This window comes from Wolffia australiana, chromosome 2 (genome assembly GCF_029677425.1).
Source record: "Wolffia australiana isolate 7733 chromosome 2, ASM2967742v1".
Classification (NCBI taxonomy): Eukaryota; Viridiplantae; Streptophyta; class Magnoliopsida; order Alismatales; family Araceae; genus Wolffia; species Wolffia australiana.
The window spans coordinates 7943237-7967659 of NC_135836.1; the positions used below are offsets into that span (position 1 = coordinate 7943237).

The 24423-nt window shown below is 45.1% G+C and overlaps 3 protein-coding genes across 3 annotated transcripts; 1 reads left to right on the forward strand and 2 right to left on the reverse strand.

Annotated features, from left to right (window-relative positions):
* Positions 1-11727: 11727 nt before the first annotated feature.
* On the forward strand, positions 11728-15001 carry NUDX14 (nudix hydrolase homolog 14). Its single transcript, XM_078591899.1, has 7 exons — positions 11728-12027; positions 12578-12683; positions 12865-12942; positions 13470-13562; positions 14037-14129; positions 14315-14413; positions 14482-15001. Exons 1-7 carry the CDS (start codon positions 11753-11755, stop codon positions 14707-14709), a joined length of 972 nt encoding a protein of 323 aa, XP_078448025.1. The 5' UTR covers positions 11728-11752; the 3' UTR covers positions 14710-15001.
* Positions 15002-16799: 1798 nt separating this feature from the next.
* LOC144716691 (uncharacterized) lies at positions 16800-19140 on the reverse strand. Its single transcript, XM_078591898.1, has one exon. The coding sequence runs from the start codon at positions 18962-18964 to the stop codon at positions 16946-16948; it is 2019 nt and encodes a 672-aa protein (XP_078448024.1). The 5' UTR covers positions 18965-19140; the 3' UTR covers positions 16800-16945.
* An 88-nt stretch (positions 19141-19228) lies between these two features.
* Positions 19229-23601, reverse strand: XSP1 (xylem serine peptidase 1). The gene is made up of 3 exons (XM_078591041.1): positions 22965-23601; positions 21110-22617; positions 19229-20005 (listed from the first exon to the last, which is right to left on the reverse strand). The coding sequence occupies exons 1-3, from the start codon at positions 23132-23134 to the stop codon at positions 19455-19457; spliced, it is 2229 nt and encodes a 742-aa protein (XP_078447167.1). The 5' UTR covers positions 23135-23601; the 3' UTR covers positions 19229-19454.
* Between the last annotated feature and the right edge of the window lie 822 nt (positions 23602-24423).

The window sequence follows — 24423 nt, forward strand, 5'->3', positions numbered from 1 at the left end:
GGACCTTCAAAACTTCATTTTATTTCAATAAGTCTCTCTAGGAGGAAGTGATCATATAGATTTTTTTATAGAGATCGGGGCTCAATTCAAAGATCCAATTTTGGGATGGGTAGTTGACAAAAGATAAAGCTGCCCTTAAAATTTCAGCTCAATCTGAGTTCTGAATCGTCAAATATCAAGCTTAGAAGTTGGGTGAATTCTAGACATCGATTTAATTCAAATATTTCTCTCTTCTCATCCTTTTCAGTGCCGCCACATCATTCGGTTAGGGTTTTGTCTCGTCTAGGCATTAAATGTGCTGATTGGATGAGATTCCTCCTCGTCATCCACGATCGATGGCTTTCTTTGAGCCAATTGTCGCCCTGTGAAAAAGACAAAAAAATAACAATAATAGTATATGATTTAATTATATTATAAAATACTATCTCACAGCTCATGTGGAGGCACGCCAGCATACCCCACGTCAACACTGTCCTGTTTTAATCCAATGAGAATGTGACACCAATGTGCCACATGTACACGTAATCCCATGTTGCGCTGCCACGTTGCTCAGCCATCATTATTGACCATTCCAAGGACAGAGAGAGAGAGAGGAAAAGTCCCTATTTTAAAATATTTTTTTACATCGGTCCACGCACACATTTATTGCAAAAAATAACTCCTTTTCTGATTTATCCAGGTCAACTGCACTAGGAAAATTCAAAAAGGCAATTTTGTTTGCTATTAATTGCAATTATGATATCGCTAATTGTGATGCCATACCTACTTAACAAATGTTTGGATGATTGATGGTGCACGCCATCGAGAAGCGTCGAAGACATCATCCGAGTCACCGTCTTCGTCATCAACAGCCGGGTGAAGCATGCTCGTTTACAGCATTTTGATTTCCACCGTCTTCATTAGTTGTATTTTGTGCTTCTTGCACTCGTCGATTTGTTTTCGTCATGTCACAACGTGTTCGTTGTCTGCCGTATGTCCTCATCGTCATGTGGGAGGGGGTCCTTAATCATTTTGGACTTCCCTCCCTTGTTTCCTTTTCTCCTTTTTTTATGCTTTGATTTTTCCCCTTTAATCTTGTAATGGGGGCCCATTATATAAGGGCCCCCATAATGGACCTTCCTCAGGGCATTTTTGTTGACCTTCCTTAGGGCCCAATTGACCTCTCTTTATAAGGGAAGAGAGGGCGCCATAAGGAAGACACACCAGGAAATTTCATGTTGCATTGTTGTTAGTTTCTTGGTCTCACCGTAAATGAAAAAACAGAAGAGGAGGTGAGGAAGAGGAAAGGAAGAAGAAGGTGAACAAGACACGATTGCACTCACAACTTCCTAATCGGCACCTACGAATTTGATTGGCTGATGACCAGTCAAATCCCATCGTGACTCTGCTCGGGTACTTCAAGTCATCTGCTGATCTGCGCTCTCAGTGGGTACCGGTCAAATCCCATCGTGATGTTGCTCTCTCAGTGGGTGCCCGTGCGCTCAAGTGGTCCCACGACGGACTGCCTCGTTGGCCAGGCCCACACAGAGCCTACACCGCTCCCCACTAATGAGCCTTTGCCGCAACTTGTCAACTCCAGCGGAGTTCCCCGTGTCATATACTGCCGGGACAGACCCCACGGGTGGTCCCACAACAGTTTGCCTAGTTTGTCGGATCCAAAAGAAACATTCACTGCCCATGTACGAGTCTTTGCCGTAATCGACACCCTAGTGGAGTTGCCCCCATCGACGGTTGCCACAGCTACACCTACACGCAACGCATGAGCCACGTCCAGTGTGTACTAACCGTCGACAGTCTCCCGCCGGGCCCGGGTCAATGCGAACCTTTCGTTCGTGCAAGGGACCTGCAATAGCCATTGGTGATTGTGCGCTCTAACTGATCCGAGCCACTGCGCACGCGGGAGGACCGCGTATCGATGAGGAGTGTCGCATGATCGTCGGCCTGCTCAGTCTGCATGCTCCACGGAATCATGGAACAGTCCATCACCTTCGTGCCACACTCGGAGCTGCCTTTGGTGATTGTGATGCTTTCGCCGGATTTGACAACACCGTTGTAGCCCCTTCGTCGTTGGGGCTGTGCCACATCTGCTCGCCCTCGTCTGTCGCCACTAGGCCCTGTTATTGCCGCGTCCCAGGTCTCGCCACCACTTGATCATGTCACACCACAAGCAACACTATCTGGCCCTCCTACTTGCGTCATCCCTCCATTACGGTTGCGCCGTCGGGGTCAGGTTGTCAATTGTGCTACCTCTTCACTGGGCCTATCTCGTCCTTCACCTCCATACTCCAATTGCTCCTGCGCCGCGCTGCCAATTGCGCACGCCGACCCTCTCTGGCTCCCCTCCACTGCATCCGCATTGGCTGCGGCCTTTGATGAAGAATCTGCACCACAAGCTGATCGCCGGCGAGGTACGTCATCCTCCCACCCGCTCGTTATATTACCTTTTGCAGTATATTGTCGATTGTCTCCATTGCGCTCGGGTTAGATAGGTGAGAGAGGAAGTGAGAGATAACTACGATACTTGAGCATCTTATCGGTACAGGTCGAGCCTGTTCGTTGCGTGCGAGCCCCTACATATCAATTACATTCGGCTTGAGAGGCCACCGCTGCCGTCACCCCGCGACCCCTTCGGAGCTTGAAGCTTGGAGCTTGGCATCTCCCTCGAGTCGGGGCGTACAAGTTCGACACGTAGGACGCATCGTTCATCTTGCATCATAGTTACATATACCCCATTTAGGGTTGTTTACCCATCGGACGACGACACCGTCGATGTTCGACATCACTAAGTCAGTACCCAAGCATTGGCTTGGTACCAACCGGACGACATCCTAGATGCCGTTTGGCATCAATGATGCCAATCATTAACGGAGTTAATGATTGGCTGTCGTCAATCATTATCTCTACCTATGATTTGTCTGTTCAAAAAATCGAATAGTGACACATGTTATCGCCACATTAAGACACTAATATATACTCTAAAATCCATATTTAATAAGTAAAATCCACAATTTGACTTAGACAAATCATATCTTTAGGAATTTTAAAGAAAAAAATTCCAAAAAAACATATTCTAACTCATAAATTATATTCTTTCAGAATTTTTTGTCAAAAAAATCTCCAACAATACATAAAAATACCAAAAATAGTCATTCTAAAAATGAATTTAATCATTTTAGGCTTTATAAAATTCATACACAATTAATTTAATTCAGATAAACATGTAAATATGAACATATTAAGCTACTGAAAATGCATATTTTTATTAACCCAATGGATAGGTTAAGTTTTCAGTTTGTGGACAGCCAAGCAACACCTTGTGCTCTAGAAGATACCAAATATTGTTCTAACTTTACCGTCATTTGTTATTGTACATGTGTAATCCTTCATCTGCGCAAGACTCTAAAATGAGTTTGGGAATGGTTGATTGTTAAACCCTAATCCATCATTCGATGAGTACTTATGTGTATTGAGGATCATTGGAGAACGCCTTCGCCAATATCCTCACGACCCTGGCCACTGATTTTCTGCATCATCTTCCTTGAGTCAATCTCCTCTTATTCCGTCGGCGAATGATCCCGTCTTGACCACTCAATCATCACCGTGAGTTTCTTACTTGATCCAAGCAATGACTCATTTTAATCTTGTGATTAGATACTTGTAAGTCATAGTCAAAATGTAGTCATCCATCCACGACATGTCCTCCGTGTCTCATGTCAATGGATCATTTATACAACCATGACATGAATCAACCTGAATGATGTTTAGATATAATACCATTTAAGGATTCTTTGGATCAATTTTGTGAATTCTTTCTCTAAAGAGTACCCACTATATGTCCTTATGATTGTCACACTAATTTCCACAAGATCAAATATACTTAATATATAATTAGGATCAGATAGTGTTATTCTATCTGGATAATTTCATGTCCATCTTGACTATCAAAAGAATAGGACTATTTTAAAACTAGTCCTCGCTATATTATGGTCTCATCATAATTCACTAGGTCATTGCACATATTCGTGGACTTCATTATGAACATCTCACTAGAATCATAATGACCATTATATTTAATTCAATGAGCTTAAACAAAACATGGTAGTGCGATTTGGCTTTATGGTCACATAATATCCATCAACAATAACTAAGGTCTCAAAGAAAGATATATTTCTGACTCAGTAATTTCGAAGGATCCCGTGAGACATCAATTGTTTAGTTTCAATTCTTCTAGTAAAAAAAGGCGGGACTCATCATAATCCAATACCTGATGGTAGCATATCCAATGGTCCTTTGCATTTTGAAGAATATCATTTAATTATACCCCCAAATGCTGATTTTTTACCTCATATTATATACACGCATCAAAAGTTTTGTTTTCTTCCATATGGGATAATAGGACTTAGAGTTTAAAATTACATATACATTATCCCATATGGAAGAAAACAAAATTTTTGAAGTGTATATATTGGATATGTAAATGTAGTTTTAAACTCTGAATCCTATTATTCCATATGGAAGAAAATAAGACTTTTGAAACATATATATAATATGAGGTATTAATATATTTTTAAAAATTGGGCGTTGTTTACGTTTAACATCTAAATTCATGTCCATTGGTGGCTTTTTCTCTTGATACCAGATATCAGATTCTGGTATCCGAGATCCGCCTCATCCCTAGCCTAGTTAATATCCATCCCAATATCCGTTATAGATAGGAATGTTGATATCCATTTGATAACTGATATCCGGTATCAGAAACCATCTTGTCATTTACCAGATATCAGATATCGGTTGTCCGATATCAGATTTATTTTTGATCAAAAGTAGTATGTGAAATCTTAAGTTTTTCCTCTTCATCTATCCCTATACCATATTTACCGTGTTTGAATTAATAGTGAACATTACCTACTGTTCTGTGTGAATCGATATTACTAGATTCCAATTCTTTCTCGATACCTTCCAAGGAAAATTCAAAATTGGATCCAAAACAATGAGCTACCATATGGTTATCCCCTCTATCGTTTAATAGGGTTATGTACATTCTCATAATGAGAATATGCACAACTCTGTAAAATGTATGGTGAGGTGTGGAATGAACTAATAATCTGATGATCAAGTTGATTCCATGATTATATGTTCATAACGTCAGCACATTTCAATTTTTTGAAGAACAAGTCTACTAATTAGTTTATTCCAGTTTGTAAGAGTGATCGTGAACTAAGAAATATACCCTAAAATCTAAGTAATAGTATCCTGAGAAATTGAAACAATTGGATTTATTGAAATTCCTAGAATAGTAGATGCTATCACACACATAATTTCATACTCAATTTGATGGAATTGTTTGATCTTAAAGTGGATTTTCTGAGATTTCGCACATGAGGGGTTATTTCTTTGTTTTGTACACTCATTAATAACTTGATTATTTTTAGATAATAATATTTGATAAAATTTGATCAATAAAATTATGCTTTTATACTTCTTTTTTACGACATATTTTTAGATATACACCTGCATTATTCACCATTTAAGGATAAAATGAGACATTTATGATTTATTTTCCTAAGATCTATTTTTATATATTTTATTGATTTTTGAGACTAACTCCACTTGACTCCTTAGAGTCAAGTGGATTTCCCACATCTTCTTGGAGTTTTATTTGAAAACAGGACTTAGGTAATAAGTGGAGGCCTAATACATCAGAAGACCCCTCTAGAAGCCCATTCAAACAACCTTGAGGATAGGGTCAACAAAAGGCAAGAATTGTGGAACTATCCCACAATTTGAATTTGAAAGACCTGTTTTAAAATATGGGAATGATGGCACACGGATCCTGGCTAGAAATCAAGTAATCCTAACCTTCCAAAACCTGAGAATTTAATGCAATGGCTGGGACAATAAGGGCACGCCTATTTAATCTCTTCTCCCTTCTCTTTGTATCTCATCTTGGATTTCTGCTCCTAGTTTGTTGTTGGAGGCCTAGTGCATCATATTTCGTTGATCCATTCTTGTTATACAAGTGTGGAGAGAGAGAGCTCAAAGGGTGATTGAGATTCTTGGAGAAACAACACCACTTGACCCTTGGAGAAGGTGACACATAGGTTCGTGTGATCTCGTGAATGCTTGATTTAAATTTTCTCACCATTTTGTCTATGTAAAGTCTAAATGATATCCTATACTTCAAGCTTTTCAACGCACCAAACAGCACTAAAATATTCCTTGTGTATCAAAAGTACAGCATTTTCAGTGTACTACCTGCCCGGCAAAGCGCTGCGGCCGACAAATTGAGGCCAAAGGTTTTCTTCAACATTAACTCTTATTTATTACCCTAAAAATTCCTTAAACACATTTTATTATTACAACTTATCTAAAACAAAAAATATGTATATCATTTAGTTTAAATTATTTTGACTACTTTTCATTTATCCAAGTATTGAAAATTCAAGTACTGTGTATGTCATTAGTCCGATCATTTTTAGTAACTATAGAAATACTGAGCTTTCAATATGGATCTGTTTATCATAGAGAGATTTGTTGTTCCTGACCCTACTTCACCTTAATTGTTATTTGAACAAAGATATCACAATAAAATTTTGATGAAAGTCATGTCATGGAGTGGGGATAGATTTTCTGCATGTCTATAGAGTTTTGAAAAATCCAAACATCTCAGAGGTAGATATAGAGGTTGGAATTTGATGAATGGACCACATTCCTTCATATACGTGAGGAGTACAGTGAAGAAAGAGGCTAGGGAAAGCTTGAAACCAATTCCTATAGTGATGAATATAAGTGCAATTGAAATTCATGGGGATTATACATTTGTGTTTTAAGAACATTCACTATCTCTTGAAGCTCGATCTCTCCCCTAGATTTACCATATAGTCAAGAGAAACCATGAACCAGAATAGAAGAGCTCACCCCGCCTATGACTAAATATTTTGTAGTAGCCTCATTGGACTGTATATCTCTCAAGGTATATCCTGATAATAGGTAGGAAAATAAATGGAAAAATTCTAGAGCTACAAAGGTAGTTATTGAATCATTAGCACAACATAAAAACATTTCTCCTAGAGCAGCTATTAATACGAATAGGAGAAACTCTGTGATAGCCATGTCTTTACATTCAATATACTCTACGGATAGAGGAAAAAATTAAGTTGAAATAGTTAAATAAAAAATTGAAATATTTTATTAAAATTGTTTGTTTGGAAATTTCCTGAAAAGATAGTCCTAGGTTCCTCTCTCCATCAGAACAAAAGGGCTGTTATGCTCATTCCTAAACTTGTTGAAGAGATGAATAGAAACAAGGTCTATCTTTTTTATCATAGGTTGAATCAATCATCAGAAGAAGAATTACGCCATAAATGAGAATACATTCTGTTAGAATGAAACTTCCATTGAAAAGAGAAAATGAAACATTTTCATAAAACTTCTCATAGAATTGAGAATGATAACTTCATTCTGTACATGCCAGGTCATGAATTAATAATTTCATCTAATCACTGAAAAAGTCCCAATCGTTTCAAACTTTCTCTTTCTTTTTGGAATGGGATATTTTATGTACGGATTCCCCATGAATAGGATCAATATTATTCCATAACATTTCAACAACCTTATTCTTAACCAAGCCACTGAGAGGGCTTACTTGATCTTGGGTTTATGTTTCATTTTTATTTTTGTTTGTTTTGAGCAAGACATTGATCAATTCCAATTCTTTTTTTTTACTGATTCTTTCTGATAGAGTTGTATAGATCCATGTATCTATGAGTCTATATAGACTCTGTTCATGTATTAAAAAAATGTGCAAAAGCTCTATTTGCTTGTCTTTTTTTAAGATTGAGTTTATTTTTTTCATCCATCATGTGTCCCTACACTAGTCAGAATTTATTGCAAAACTAGTCGTTTCTTTTGTTTTATAATCATCAAATTTTATTTTAAAAGTAATAAAAAATTAATCAAATAATGTGATGTAATAATTGGCCATAGCCAATGATTGGTAGGCACTGTGCATTGCGGTTACGATAGCTGTCTAAGCAGAATAAATCAAAGTAAAATTCACTAGAAACCCCTAAAGTATTTGAATACATACAAAAAGATTATTCACTTCAAAATCCCTTCCATATCATATTTCTTCGATCTTCTACCATTCTTAAAATGGAATACATAATTTCATATCCATTTATATACATATATGTATCCATATATGTCTAAACCACTTGTCATCCTATCATCATTCCTTCACTCTAGCCTTCTAATATCTATTTCTCATTCTCTCTCTACAACACTATCCTCGACCTGTCCTCTTTCAAATAAACAACTTATAGACTCTATAAATATCAAGTAGTCACCTTCCCACCTCCCCATTTCCTCCATCACTCTTATCTCTTACCATTGTTTATTTTGTCTTCATAATGTTCCATACTAAAGACTAACCACTTTGGAAGAAGAAAATTATGTTGTAATTATCATCAAGCCTCAAGCTATTACCTTATAAATATCACTAATCACAAAATTAATCACCTTTTAAAAATATGAAAAATCCTGATCTACGCTCCCTATGGGGATGAACTTTACTCTTCAATAACTAGTCAACTCTGGTGAGTAAAGGATTATTCATATTATTGATAAAACTCAAAATACCAATGACCTGCAATCATCAGCATACTCGTGTATACATATTTGAGTGAGTTTGGAATTTATATTTGATTTTTAAGTTGTGTGCTAAAAAAGCCGCCCGATTTGTTCCCATCAAGGCCCGGCCCCCTCTTTTATTCGTTCCCTGTTTTCTCCACTCATTCCACAAGTCCTCCTTGATGGTGAGAATATTGACAAGATTTTCAAAAAGATGTAAGGAGGGAGAGGATATCCAGCAACCTTCTAGTCACTTGGATACCGCTAGGGGAAGAACCATTGAATGGCTTGAAGAAACTATCCCAAGAAGCTAGTCAGGGGTGAAAAAACCTGCCCTCAAGATACTCAACATATTATATGTTTTAGAGATAAATTCTGATTTTTTCTTAAGATTTTGATGCTTGAAATTTGTTTCATTCATAAAAAACCATAGCCTGAGAACCCAACACTTTTGGATGGAACTCTAAAGAGTCTTCGTTTGGTTGCAACTAGAAGTTCATGAACGTAATTGAGTTATGAAGATGGGATCCTCTACCCTTGGTATAATAGGAGACAGCTCAATGAAGATGATGCGATGAAGTTTTTGGCCAAGGTAGTTGAATATCTGAGAAGATATCTCTGATGATTTCTGAATGTATCAATACTTACATAGATAACCGATTGGGGTTTGATAGTTGACCATACCTTAAGTCATCTTAGGAGCATCAAGTGGATCAGAAACTATTTTTACATGGTAATTGATGGTAGTTATGTTCAATGAGTAAGTCAATATATACATTTGTATCTTCTAGAGCGCAGAATGTAGTTTGGCACCCATAGGCTAGAAAATCAACCTATTGATTGGGTAAAATTAATCTTTTATTGACTTATCAATATTATAATATAGATAATAAATTAAGAAGGCCAACAAAGGCTATTGACATACTAAGGTGGTTAACTAAATTGATGCATGTGTCTAGAGGGGTCACACACAAATGATCATTTGGATGTTGGAAGGTATACTTGATATTAATGATTTTTCATGAAAATATCATATTAAGTATGAATAGGGAAGATCCAGAAAGCAATTCACCCATGACATAATTACTCGGGAGCCAAACCTTCATCTCCTTTCTCTGCTTGGATCCTTCCACTCTTGATGTGATTGAAATGATGTGACAATGATGGTGGAGTGATAATAGAGATTATTAAGATGGAGGAGGAGATTCAATGTGTTGGAGATTTGTAGATATGTCTAGAGGCTAAAAGCTTGGGCACTTCAATAAATCTCACTTGAGAAACCAATAAATCATGGATGTGATATGTGCCAAGGTGATTTTAAAGAGAAGTTATGAGTTTGATTTTACATCTGCAGCAAGAATCAATTAAATTTTACCTCAATCACAACATTAGAACCCAACATGATGGTTGCCCACATAATGTTGTCTTGTCGTTGACCACAAGTGATACCAGGAGCGCTGGCCAATATAATGCATATTGATCGCGGTGACACTAGTGCCAACCCTAAAATGATGGCAAAAGGCTTTTATGTTTTGTAAATGTTCATGGTTGAACAAAAAATCCATCTTTTATATATATCATAGCATAAAACATGTATTTAATACCACCAATGTGTTTTTTCGCCATGAGATTTGCTTAGCGGAATAAAATGAATTAAATTAGACCTTTATAGTGGAGTGAAAAATGTCAATGACCAAGTCACCTTTTGCAGTCTCAAAACCAGCATCATTTAGTTCCTTGAATGAGTCTTCATGACATGCACAAATGCTCAGTCTCTAGATATGTCCACATGGCCCTTGATAGATCAAATATTCCTTTCCTTGACTCAATAAGGCTGTCATCGATCCAAATGATATTCTCACTTTATGATTACATCGAGAGGGTAGGACACCTGAGGAGAGAGAGAAGACGGTATAGAAAGGAATGACTTTCATAGTTTATTTTGGCTTTAGATTTATTTATAATTAATAGGAATTTTGTGTGTGACACTCTACATGAATGTGCATGAGTTTTTAATGCGCAACTAATTGTTTCCACATAAGATGAAAAGTCAATGAGAGGGTCCATTTATTATTGTTCACAAGTTTGATTTATGGAGCCGTTTTGATTTCAAATCAAAAGCTAAGTAAATAATTCAACCCATGATATTCCTGAACTACAGACTCATTGAAGTCATACCTCAAACTAGAACCTCACCCCATGGACACTACAATAAACCATGATATTCCTAACTTTTAATATTGCATTATTTTTACTTTTCCATCCTTAGAATTGATCCTAGTAGCTTATTTTAGTATTTAATTTGAACAGTCATTATTTTAGATGTTTTTAAGTAAATAGATCATTTTTACATCGCCACAGTGTTCTCACCTCTTTTTAAGTAAATAGATGTTTTAAAGTAACAAAGATCTTAAACGGGATACAGGCTGAACAAGCACAATGATTCAAGGATAAATGATTATCTTCCCAAAACCCAAGTGAGCAAAGTTTTGGAATTATTTTCTTCCATTGTTGCTTGCAATAGGGTCAGTGCATGTTTCAAGTTGGGGTTGTGAGAAAACATTGGCTTATGGTTTTCTTGCATTAACGCAAGTTGGGCGGAAAATAATTTGTTAAAAATACTGTTTTATGTGCACTGTTAGGTGCAGTTAACTGAACTACATCATTCAGGTCTTGAGGTGAAACCACTCTTGGTAGAAGATGATTGATGGGGTTGTCATCAATGACACTGCTGAAATGATCCTCATGTTCATATTTTTGCAGTAACATTCTCGGGCTATGAATGCGAAGAGACATTACAAATTGTGGTAGCTATTAACAGCTAATAATTCTGATTTTATTTGTTAAAGTGACATCTGATTCCTTTTTTTGTTGGAATTCTCTCAAGGAGAAAGAGATAAAAGAATTTTACAAAATGTTCACTGTGGAGCCACACCTTCTGAATAAAGATATAATCTTCTTTATTTTGTGTAAATAATAAGACTGACTATTCACCTGGAGCTAGTATTTTTGCTTGGGTATCGAATTCTAAATATGCAAACGTTATCTAGGAGAATATTCTGAAATTAGCAAGTTTAAAACCTCTTTATTGCTGTATCGGGCCAAAGAGTGGGTATAGAAGATGCTACGCGCGCTCTCTCCTCTGCCCGGGGGAGCTCCTACCTTCGGTGGCCGAATTTCCGTCAGCGGCCGTGTGGGTTTTCTGATCGGCGAAAGGGAATCGGTGGAAATCAAACCTCGCGGGTACTCCTCGAGTCGCCGTGCTCTAATGAAATCTGCCGATTTCTCGGAAGATTCGGGCGGTGTGCTGGAATTACATTCCACCTCTGTACCCCTTTCTAATGGCGAAATTTTCACAGTGTCTGGGGATCCGGCCCTTTCATCTGGCGAATTCAGGTTCTTAAAATCCTTTCCCTCTCACTGAATTTTTGCTCATTTTGATTATTATGTGTATACGCCATTCAGACGTGAACTGGACGATGAAATACCAACTCGTCTATTTTTTTGCGTTTGCTTTAGATTATTGGCAACACTGGATGGTGTGTTTCAGTGATGTTTTGGTAGTTACATAATGCCTGAGAGATACAATGCCAATTCATTGCTCAAACCCTTTTTCAATTGAATTAAAACACAGCCCGTGCGATGATGTATCTAAATATTGAACGAGGAATGCTAATTTAAGAATGCCCAAAGAGGTGTCTTTTCATTTTTTCTGGCGCCAATTTTCTGTCTGTCTCGTACAGTCAACCTTTTTCTTACTTTATACAATGATGTTTGTGCTTACAGTTTCTATCTTATGAGAAGCGATGTGGTGTAGAAGTATTAAAACTGCCCATCATTATTTTAAGATTTTAAAATCAATCCTCAAATTTAGTCATTGTCCGGTATAAGTGTTCTTCAAACGAAAACTCAAGTTGATGTCATGAAAACGCCTTCCATGATGCAGCAACGCTGTTGGCTCTTCGTTGTTTAAGACTTGGCTGAAGAATATGCAAAGCGACTCAGGTCTCTTGTCCGGAGGTCATATGTCACTAAAACATGTTCATATTCAGGTAATTTTTTAGAACCTCGAACTTCCCTCTGGTGAAAAAATGAAGAAAAAGAGGGATAAATAGACCCATTACGCAAAAACTCTGCTGTAAAGTGTTGCAGAATTTTAATTTACTTTGAGCAGCACATCCGAATAAAATGTAATGCATTTTTATTAAACTGTGAGATTTTGTGTTAATGCAGGGACTGGATATGTTTGGGAGCCGGCTTGGATTTGTGAAGTTCAAAGCCGATGTTATTGATAATGAGACAGGGCAGAAGGTTCTGTATTATTTTTATTTATCTTTTCTGGGCATAAAATAGATTGATTTAACAGTAATCAAATAGTAGAATTTGATTATCGTTAAAGGACACATGTACCCATTTAATATATTTCTGTCTAGGGTGTGACCAATACTAGAATCCAAATTGCAGCTCATGTATCAATGTCACCCGAACTGAAGAAGAGAAATGATAAGAAGACAGATGGAGAAGGATCTCCCTTCAGGTTGATCTTCTCTCCTCTGGCCGCGGATGCCGACTGCTCTGAAAAACAACTTCCCTGTCTGTTTTCCCACTCTGCGTGCTCCTTTAAAGGGTCTCTCATGTGCAGGGCCCACACGTGTCTGTAACTAACTTTTACTGTCTTTGCATTCTCTGTGATACTTTCGTGAAAAGAACGTATAAATTATCCACCTTTTAAATCAAATAATCCTGAATAAGCCATTTAATTCCCAATCCAAAGGTCAGATTAGCAACTTCGGTTTAATGAATCCTATTTTTTTACAATTTGAGCAATACTTTTCCAGGTTCCAGGAATTGTATTTTCGCGTGGACCTGCTGTTGCGGTTCTGATTATTTTAAAGTCTGGCGGGAAGGATTTTGTTGTTCTCACAGAACAGGTACCTAAAATTACCCTTTAAAAAATCTGTTTCGATCAGATTTTCCTGGTCTATCAGGCAACTCAGATCCTGTTCTGATCTAAGTGATCTGGTCGTTCAGAATGTCTTGATTGCAATCAGCTCGGATCAGATCAGGTCCAATTAATCTTGATTAATCCTTTGATCAGTTCCTATCACGAAACCTGGTCAATGATAGAAAATTAAATGGATCCTGAAAATGTCAGGCCCAATTTATCTCTCTCTCACTCTCTCTCTCTCTCTCTCTCTCTCTCTCTCTCTTTCTCTAATGCCTACAGGGCAGCTGCTCTTAGGCACCGCTAATTTTTTGATGGATCGTTGTGTCCTAGTCCCAATCCATTAAATTTTGAATAGTTCCTTAATTTAGCTTTGGTGGGTCATTGATAAAATTGTAGATCGCTGTAAATTAAGAAAAAAACTTATGATTTAGCGGGTGCTTGCATTTGAAATTCACAGGCCAGGGTTCCCGTGGGGCGAGTGATCTTAGAACTGCCTGCTGGTATGCTGGATGACGATGGGGATGACGTTGTGGGCACAGCTGTCCGAGAGGTAATCAAGTATCTTATCGGACATAAAAATTTAGAATTTTCCAATTTATTTACTTCTTCAGTTAATCTGGTGTAAACGACAAAATACCATGGAGTAAATAAAATAAAGGAATCCTTGTATCCTTAGAAAAGGTGAAAAACAGAACGGGGTATTTGTTTTCTCCATTGACAGTTTATTCAGATCAGGTCGAAGAAGAGACTGGCATTTCCCTCAGTCTTGCAGACATGATCAATCTGACGGCTCTACTCGATCCAGCCACGGGATGCAAGATCTTCCCCTCGCCTGTATGTTGACCGTTGACTTATTTGTCAAGTGAATTCCAATTCCACTGACCTTGAATCGCGGTCTTCAGGGCGGATGCGATGAGGAGATTAGTCTTCTCTTGTACAAGGGCAACGTGGACGAGGGAGTGATTAGATCGCTACGAGGCAAGCAGATGGGCCTCAGAGACCATGGCGAGCTGATCAAAGTCCATGTCATCCCCTACCAAAAGCTCTGGCGAACCACCGCCGATGCCAAGGTCCTCGCCGCCATTGCACTTTATGAGATGGCCAAAAGGGATGGGCTGCTTCCGACTTGACCACCCTCAAATCTGCTCAATGGTGACCTGGAGGTGGCCGGTCCAGCTTTCCGCCTTTGCCCACTTTGTTTGTATCAAATAGCTCAACTCTTTCCTCTTCTGGGTTAAGGATTGTCGACGGATGGCAGTCCGTCATCCATTTCCATCACTTGGCGTCATCAGTAGACATGGTCGTTCTGTTTTTTTTTTTTGTGCGAAGTTGTGCAAATTCTTTGTTCTGCTCGGTTTTCCGAACAGAACAAAAACAAATTCGAATAGAACATCGCACAGTCCGGTGTGCGGTTATTTTGTTCGCTTTGTGCGAAATTTGTTCTAGTTTTGTGCGAATGTGCAAATTTGTGGGAATGTGCGAATTTTGTTAGTTTTTGAAAAAAAAAAGAACAGAACAAAGAACAAGGCCCTGTGCGGTTCTTTTGTGCAAATTTTTTGTTTGTTTAAGACGAACAGAACAGAACAACCATGTCTAGTAGTCAGTCATCCATCCTGACCTCGGAATCAGAACAGAAAGCCTTTGCGCCCTGAGTTCTGTACTCGGATGCCACTTATTAATACTATGTTTTCAACGGTTGACGGATGACTAGCCAGAACCAAGCTGAGCTTGGAAATTACATTTATTATTTGGGAAAATCCCAGAAAAGAGCCACTTGGTGATTTGAAAAGGCAGTCTACTGACCGAGTGTCAGGACAACGGCGCTGACTTTTCTCTCGTCCCTATCCGGACGGATGAAGCTGATCTGTCCTCATCAAAGAAGCAGGAGCCACAGGTGGACTTCAGACGGATCTTGACAACCGGAATGGACGGCGAGGATTATCCCCCGGTACGGACACGTGGGAAAATTATAGTCCCGACGTGATCGGAACACGATTGCTGACGTAGGCATCCACTTGGCAGCGGCAACGTGAATCATAGCGAAAATGGACGGCTGCGATGAGCCGGGAGCATCCCGATGGATCCAATCTGGCGTACGAGGAATCACTGGATCCCCTTGCCTGTGTGGGCGTGTTCTGTGTATCCAACCCTACCGACTGCATTAAAGAAGACTGGTAGTGACCGTCGGTGGATACGGACTGCTAATTCTCGTGAAGGAGAGAGAAAGAAGGAAGAGAGGGGAGAGAGAGACAAAGATAGAGAAAGAAGAACGAGACGGATATAAAGAGAGAGAATATAGAGCAGAGAATGAGAGGGAGCGAGGGGGAGAGCGAATGGAGGGAGAGTCAGAGAGCAAGACAGAGATAGCGAGCGAGGGGGAGATAGAGCGAGACAGAAAGAGCGAATATGAGGGTGAGAGAGAGAGACAGAGAAGTAGAGAGAGAGAGGGATCGACAGAGAGAGAGTGAAAGAGGGAGGCAGAGAGAGAAAGAGCGAGGGACAGAGAGCAAGGGACAGAGAGCAAATGAGAGAAGAGACAGAGAGGGAAGACAGAGAGCGCCAGTGAGAGGAAAGACAGAGAGCGAGGGACAGAGAGAGCGAAAGAGAGGAGAGACGGAGAGCTAGTTATGGAGAGAGCAAATGAGAGAACGACAGAGAGCGAGAGACAGAGAGAGCGAGCGAGAGACAGAGAGAGCGCGCGAGAGAGAGAGAACGAGAGAGGGAGAGAGAGAGAGCGAGCGAGCGAGAGAGAGCGAGAGAGAGCGAGAGAGAGCGAGAGAGAGCGAGAGAGAGCGAGAGAGAGCGAGAGAGAGAGAGAGCGAGAGAGAGCGAGAGAGAGCGAGAGAGAGAGAGAGCGAGAAAGCGAGAGCGAGGGAGAGAGAGAGCGAGAGAGAGCGAGAGAGAGATAGATAGAGAGCGAGAGAGACAGAGCCAGGGAGATAGCGAGAGAGAGATAGAGATATAGATAGAGAGAGGGAGAGAGAGAGCAAGCGAGAGAGAGATAGAGAGATAGAGAGAGAGGGAGAGAGATAGCGAGAGCGAGCGAGGGAGAGATAGTGAGAGACGGAGAAAGATAGAGATGGAGAGAGAGAGAGGGAGAGAGAGTGAGTCTTTTGACCGCCCGCCAGATGACTTGGTGAGTGGTGAGTCTCTCGTTACATCTCTGTGCCTATTTTGGCTAGATCTCCTGTCTCAGTCTGCTCAAGCAAACCATGAAACGCTATTAACGAACTCCTTTGCGACGACGACCAATGAAGACGACGCTTATCGGTTTTCCAAAGTCCGAGGGAGAGTATTTTCTCCATTAGCCCAATGTAAAGAATGAAGAGATTACCAAAAAAAAACGAATCCGAAGAGAAACTTTCTTCAGGCGGAGGGAGCATCGGCGAAAACCTCGGCGAGAAGGTCGTCATCGTCGTCGGCAAAGAGATGCTCGTCATCGTCCTCGCCTACGTCCTCCTCGCCCGAGAAGTCGCGCCGCTCGAGCTTCGCCTGAGCCGCCACGTAGACGAGCTTCTGAGCCACGTCCATGGCGGCCCGGGACCTCCCCTGAGCCGCGACCCACCTAAGAAGAGACCCGTCGGCCGTGTACCCGACCGAGGTGGCGTGCATGAAGATGAGCCTCGCGGCGACCTTCCCCAGCGTGGACAACTCGCTAAGGCACGTCTCCCAGACCAGCCTCCGGCTCTGCGGGTTCGCTACCTTCATCTTCCCCGTTGCGCTATCCCGCTGCTTAACCTGCACCGCCTGCGCGTACAGCGGATCGAGCCCCTCGGCTCGCCAGGTCATCAGCTCCATGAGCGCCGTCGGGGCTTCCTGGGGCGGCACTAGCCGGGTGACCAACCTGTCCACGTCCTTATCCTGGTCCGGCGAGAGCCGCCGGAACTGGGGGAGGTACTTGCCGGCGGCGTCCTTAGCGAGGTACAGCGGGTCCAAGATGAAGGCCGCGGACCAGGCCGGGTGGTAGCTCTTCCTGAACCGGCTCTCCAGGATTTCCTCCACGGCGGCGTTGTCCACGTGGAACTCGGCGCACCAGTCCTTGAGCTTGGCTCGCATGGCGTCCCACAAGGGGAGGCACTCGCCGACCAGGGGCCGCTCGGCGGCCGCCTCCCGGACCATGGCTTCGACGGCTCGGACCAGGGCCAGGGCCGCGGCTACGCCGCCCCAGAACCCCTCGTCCCCGGCCAGGCCCGCCAGCTGAGCCGCCTCCGGGTCCTCCGCCCGGGCCAGCCCGAGCCGCAGGGCCCGCGCCGAGCTCGCCACGTCCTCGAGCATGGCCGCGAGCGGCGCGGCGCGGAGGGGCTGGTGCCGTTGCGGGTCGGCGTTGAAGAAGCGGGCGAGCTTGGCGGCGCCGGCGGCGGCGCCGCGGATGACGGGGACGTCTCTCGCCACGTCCTTGAGCAGCGCGCGGAAGGACTCCAGCAGGCAGGGGAGGTTGACCATCCACCGGTGCCTGCTTTCCAGCTCGCGGAGCTCGCCGCCGTCGAAGCAGTCGGCGATGACGCCCGCGCAGCGCTCGGCGGCGCCGCCGCCGGCCGCCGCCGCGGCCTCCATGAGAACCTCCTCGACGTACTTAGCCGGGGGTTTGCTTTGGGCGAAGACGGCGCCGTGGAAGACGGTGGCGCCGGTGGGGAGGTTGACGGATAGGCCGACGAGGCCGCCGCGGCGCCAGCCGGCGGAGGCGAGCTGGAAGAAGAGGGCGTCGCGGATCCGGGATTCAGATTCTTGGCGGGCCTCGCGGTATCGAGCGTCGAGGCGGGGCCCGATAAGGTCGCGGGGGAGGAGGGCGGGGAGTCCGACCTGGCGGAGGAAGGCGCGGAACTTGGGGTGCCGGAGGGCGGCGAAGGGGACGGCGCCGCCGGACTGGAAGACCCAGTCGGCAAGCAGCGCGGCGGCGGACTCGGACTGGGTCCGGGTCAGGGCCGGGCTCGGGCTCGCCTGCGGGCTCCTTAGCCGCTTCACGCTGTCTTCGAGCATGGCCAGCGCGCCGAGGTCCTCTCTTCCGCCGGCGGTGACCACGTACGGCGGCGGCAGCGCCAGCGGCTCGGCGGTGGCGAGAGGAATCTGGTAAGCGGGCGAGGAGGAGGAGGAAGGAGGGGAGCGCTTCTGGGCATGGTGGCCGGTGAAGTTGGGGCAGGCCCGGCGCTTGAAGTGCTCGGAGGCGGTCCGAGATGGGTTCGAGGCGGAGAAGACGGCGGTGCAGAGCGAGCACCGGAGCTTGACCGCCTTGGGCTGGCCCGTATCCGGGTCGGAGACGAGAACGGGCTCGAGATAGGCCCAATACCAGGCGCCCTTTCCCTTCATCGCCCTGCCTCTCACCATCGCCAGCCGCTCGTACTCCTTGTGCGCCGCCGCCGCCGGACCGCTCTCCGGCGACTCGGCCATCGCGGTCGCCCAACTAGGAGCGACTCGCGCGTCGCTACAAGAAGACACCACTGAGTCGCTGACGCGGGGCCGAGTCCATCATTCATACCATCTCCGGTATCGCTTTTCTTCCATCTGCAATCTCTCTCTCTACCGACACCGACCCGGACAGAGTTGAAAGTGCGGGTTTGTTTCTCTCTGTATCTCTCTCTAGAGTTATCTGAAAGGATCTATCTCTATCTCGCAGTCTGACTGACACTGGAGTCCGGGGAGGAAGGTGCAGAGGAAAAGCTGACCGTTGGAAAGTGGTCGCGGCTTTCTTAATGACAAAAGCCCGATAATCAACCCGGGAGAAAGAAGACTCGTCAACTCGAGCAGATCATTAAAGCCTCCAGGCCTTGTCTCTTCCTCTCTCCTCGTTCTAGAGAGAGAAACAAGCGGACGGACGAGATTGTCCGGGCCCTTGATTGATGAAAATATCGTCTTTGGGAACACGGGGGGAGGGGCGAGCTCAGGCGTAGCTCACGACAATGGGACTACGCACCGAGTGGACGCCGTCGCTCCACGTCAGCGATCCGGAGACGATCAACGGCGGGCGACGGCCCTGGGGGGCCGTCCTCAGCACGAGCTTGAACGATCTGCGCTGCTTCGGGCGCAAGAATCGGATGGAGCTCGGCACGACGGTGACGTTGACACCGGGAGGTGGCGACACGTGGGCGGTGTAGACGGCGGCGGCGCCGCCGACGTGGGTCACGCTTCTCCGGAAGACGGCGGCGGAGGCGGCGGCGGGGTCGTTGACCGCCAGGTGGAAGCTGGGATAGTTGAGGTTATCGTGGGAGGACCGGACCCGGCGCGGCGCGGTGCAGACCAGGTTTGACTGGGCGGTCAGGACCCGGATCGCGGTCAGGTTTCCGGTCTGCGCGCAGAGGAAAGTCAACCAGTCGTTGAACCCCATATCGTAGACCAGGCCCGGGTCAACGGCTCGAGAGGGGTTGAGCAAACCGGCGCCGTAGGCGTACTCCTGCTCTGTAAGGTTCGTGCTCTCTTTTGTCATCACGGTCGCTGCGAATGGATAGATTTAAAGAAGTTAACAAGCGGGGGAGTTGGAGAGTGAGGGAAAGTTAGAGACAAATAGAGAGCGTGAACGAGGCAACGGAAGAGTTGGAGATTAGCGGAGAGAGAGAAGGGATAAATAGAGAAAGAGGGAGAGGGGAAAGGATTGAGAGAGGAAGATAAAGATAGCTGAGCGAGAGAGGGAGAAAAAGAGAGGGATGGAGAAAGACGAGTGGAGAGAAAAGTAAAGAGAGCAAGATAGAGTGAGAAGGATAGAGTTAAAGCGAGAGTGAGAGGGAGGGAGTGGAGTTAAAGAGAGAGTGGAAAGGAGACATTGGAAGAGAGAGCGAAACAGATGGAGAATGAAAGGGACGGAGATAGAGAGAGAGAGAGAAAGGGGGTAGAGAGAGAGTGTGTGAAAGGGACAGAGATCGAGAAAGAGTGAAAAGGACAGAGGTAGACTGCGAAGGGAGATAAATATGTAGATAGACGTATGGATGGAGAGAGTGAAATGGAGAGAGTGTAAAGAGAATGGAAGAGGTATAGAGAGAGAGAGAGTATGTGTGAAACGGGGAGAATAGAGAGAGACTGAAAGAGGTATGGAAGGAGAGTGTGTGTGAAGGGAGAGAGATAGAGGCAGATTGACTTGAGAGAGACAATTAAGGGCTATAGACTGAGAGGGAATAAAAGGGAGAGAGATAGAGAAAGATACATAGAGAGAGAGAGAGAAAGAGAGGAGAGAGAGAGAAAGAGAGGAGAGAGAGAAAGAGAGAAGAGAGAGAGAGAGAGAAAGAGAGGAGAGAGAGAAAGAGAGAAGAGAGAGAGAGAGAGAAAGAGAGACAGAGAGGGACAGAGAGAGAGACAGAGAGAGAGAGAGAAAGACAGAGAGAGACATAGAGAGAGAGACAGAGAGGGACAGAGACACAGAGAGAGAGAGAGACAGAGACGGACAGAGAGAGAGAGAGAGAGGGAGAGAGAGAGAGACAGAGACAGAGACAGAGAGAGAGACAGAGAGAGAGAGAGAGACAGAGACAGAGACAGAGAGGGACAGAGAGAGAGACACAGAGAGAGAGAGACAGAGAGAGAGAGAGATCCGAACCGAGGAAGACGCACCTGAAGTCATAAGAGCAGACTTGATCGCAGAGGGAGACCAGTCGGGGTGGAAGGTCTTCACATAAGCCGCAGCCGCGGCGGCGTGGGGCGTAGCCATGGACGTGCCAGAGAGAATATTAAAGTGCGACGGCGGTCGGTCGTCCTCCGGCACCACCGGCAGCCGCGGCGGGTGCGCCGACACAATATCCACCCCCGGCGCCACCATGTCCGGCTTCAAAATATTCCGATACACTGGATTCGGCCCCCTCCCAGAGAAGCTCGGCACCGTCGCGCTACTCACATGTACAACGTACGACTTGGTAATAACCCCCACCGGGGACCTCGCAGACTTTATATAGTCCACGATAACGTTGCCGTCGGACTTGTTCACCATCGCCGCGGGGAGGAGATAGACTTCCGCGGCGTCCGTCATCTCGTAGACTTGAACGATAATCCCGGCTCCGCCTGCTCTCTTAACCTCCATATCCGACGTCCCGGCCCCGCCGATGACGAGACAATGAACGATTTTACCCTTCACGGCTTCTGGGTCGAGCGACTCCGGCATGCACTTCATAGCCGCGAGCTCCATCCCCTCCGTCCCGCACGCGTCGTACCCTCGCACCAGAGGAAAGCTCTGGTTCATCGTCTCGAAGGTGTTCACCGTCAGCCCCGAGAACTTCCTCCCGTCGCCGAGCGTGAGGTCGGTTCGGAGCTCGCGGTCGACGGTGCTGGCCCCGACGGTCAACATCCAAGGAGAGTAGTTCATCAGAGAGCGGTGGAAGGGACCCTGGTTGCCGGCCGCGGCGGCGGTCAGGATTCCGGATTGGAGCGCGTGGAACGATCCGACGGCCAGCGCGTCGGTCAGGGTCAGGCCCGCGTCGGTGCCCAGCGAGAGGTTGATGATGTCTACGCCGTCGGATATGGCGGTGTCGAAGGCCGCCAAGACGTCCTCGTCGTTGCAGGTGTGGTCGGTGAAGCAGACCTTGTAGACGGCGATTCTCGCCGCCGGGACGCCGCCGCGGGCGGTGCCGCCGGCGAGACCGTAGAAGCTCGCGCCGCCGACGAGCCTGCCCGCGGCGATGGCGGCCGTGTGCGTGCCGTGGCCGGTCATGTCCATGGGATAAGTGACGTCGCCGCGGGGGAGCATTCGCGATAGTCTGAAGATGTTCGCGCCGATAATCTTGTTGTTGCAGGTGAAGTTCTCGAACGGGCCGCAGCTTCCTTTCCATTTGGCCGGCGGCGGGCCGAGGCCTTGGTCGCTGAAGCTTTCGAGGTTTGGGTCGATGCCTGAGTCGATCATGCCGATGATGACGTCGCTCTCTGCGGCTGGTCTCCTGTTCGCGTCGGAGGGGAAGCCGAGGAAGTCCCACGTTCGAGTTGTCTGTAGTTTGCGCGTGTGGGAGGGGAAGACGGAGATGACGTCGTCTTGGTCGGATATCTTGTCGGCCTCCTTTGGCGTCAGCATGGCCGCGAAGGCGTTCATGCTCTTCGTGTAGCTGTGGAAGATGGAGCCCTTGGCGTCGTCTTCGCTGTGGCGATTACGGTGAACACTCCCGGGTTATGGTGGAAGAAGAAGAAGAAGAAGAAGAAGAAGAAGAAGAAGAAGAAGAAGAAGAAGAAGAAGTTGATGATGAAAATGAAAGATGGTGATGATAATGAAAGATGATGAAAATGATGATGACGAAGAAGAAGAAGATGAAAAAGATGAGGATGATGAAGATGTTGACGATGAGATGATAATGATAATGATAATGATGATGATGTGATGGCAATGGTGTTGACGAGACGACGATGGGCATGATAATATGATGGTGATAAAGATGGAGATGGTTACGACGACGATGAAGAAGAAGAAGATGGTAATGATGATGAAAACCTTCCGAGGACGTCTGCCAGAAGGCGATGGTGGTTGGCGGCATGGTCGAAGCTGGGATGCCGCTTCTCGCCCATGTACACAATGTACTTCTTCCTCGCACCTCCTTCGGCTTCGGCGATCCCCGCCGTGACGACGAGAAAGAGAGCGAAGAAGATAGCGAGGTGCTCCATGGCGACGCCGCGAAAGGGTCGCCTCGTTGCCGTTCGTAAGGGGGAACAGGCTGCAGCTTATACGTCTATGCTGTGGAGGAAATGGGCTTCCTCTCACCGCGTTTTCCCCTCTTCTCTTCACCGGCTCCATGGCTAATGTTAGGGTACCGCTGCAGAAGGCGAAGCGCTCATGGGATGGGCGGTTCGAACACGTTGGCGCCAACTGTCGCGCTTCGTTTTTCCCATTCCCCATCATTAGACAGCCATTTTGCCAGCAAACTACCCCTCTCCCTCCCCCTTCTTTTTCCCCTGTCTTCATTCCCCTTCTTCCAAACCCAGGAAAGCACCGATTTGATACTAGTGTTAACAATTTTACACAAGATTTAGATGACGATACTAGGCCTTTCGTGGCTTGTAAATTTTAATATAACTTAAATAATTTTATGTAATAGCAGGGGATATACAAATATGTAATGATGATATTTGACTTTCATCTTCTTCGCTGTAAGAAAAAAATATTTATTATTGTTAGGTTAGTTGATTAATAAGTCTAACATGTTGAAATCAGTGTTGGATCTTGGTTTTCTATTATCGGACATGGAATGGGTGACAAAAAGCTACTTAGGGTTAGATAGAACTGAACACAAATCAACAAGTCCAAATGAGGGAGTACTGTCATACAACTAGCAAAATCCAAAATCCAAATCCAAAATCATCTACGAGAAAAAAGTCATGAGGTGGAGTGATGCAGAACCTTGGTTGTTGACTAGCGGGGTGGATGAAAGATGCTTCAACTGGGCCAGATGCAGATCCAACTTTAGACAGCGTGCGGAGTGCAATGATGTTGTGGCAGAGGGGGGCACGACCCAGATGGAGTTGGACAGCAGAGGATGATGCAGACGATGTGGAAGCATGGCATAGGCTGTGCGGGAGGCACGTCACAGATGATAGCGCTGAGTGCGAAGAGATGCAAGCGACCTTGGCAGTCGTTCTAGTGCTATGGAGATGCAAATGCTGCGAGTCACCACAACGTGGTGCAAACGGGGTGACATTTAAGTATGCGATGTGTTTCGAGGGGAGAGGGGTGGTGTCCCTAATGCGGAACAAAAGGACTGGATTGATTGTCCATTCCAACGTCAATTGGGCAAATGAAGTGCAATTGGGAATCAATGCCCTTGAGACTTCGTCGAACGACACCAGCATCACGATAAGAGAGACCTGGGTATGCCACTGGGCTTCCAGTGATCTGAATGTTGGTTGAGACCGACGGCTACTGCCGCTAGTGCGCACACCCTCAACGGGTGCAACAA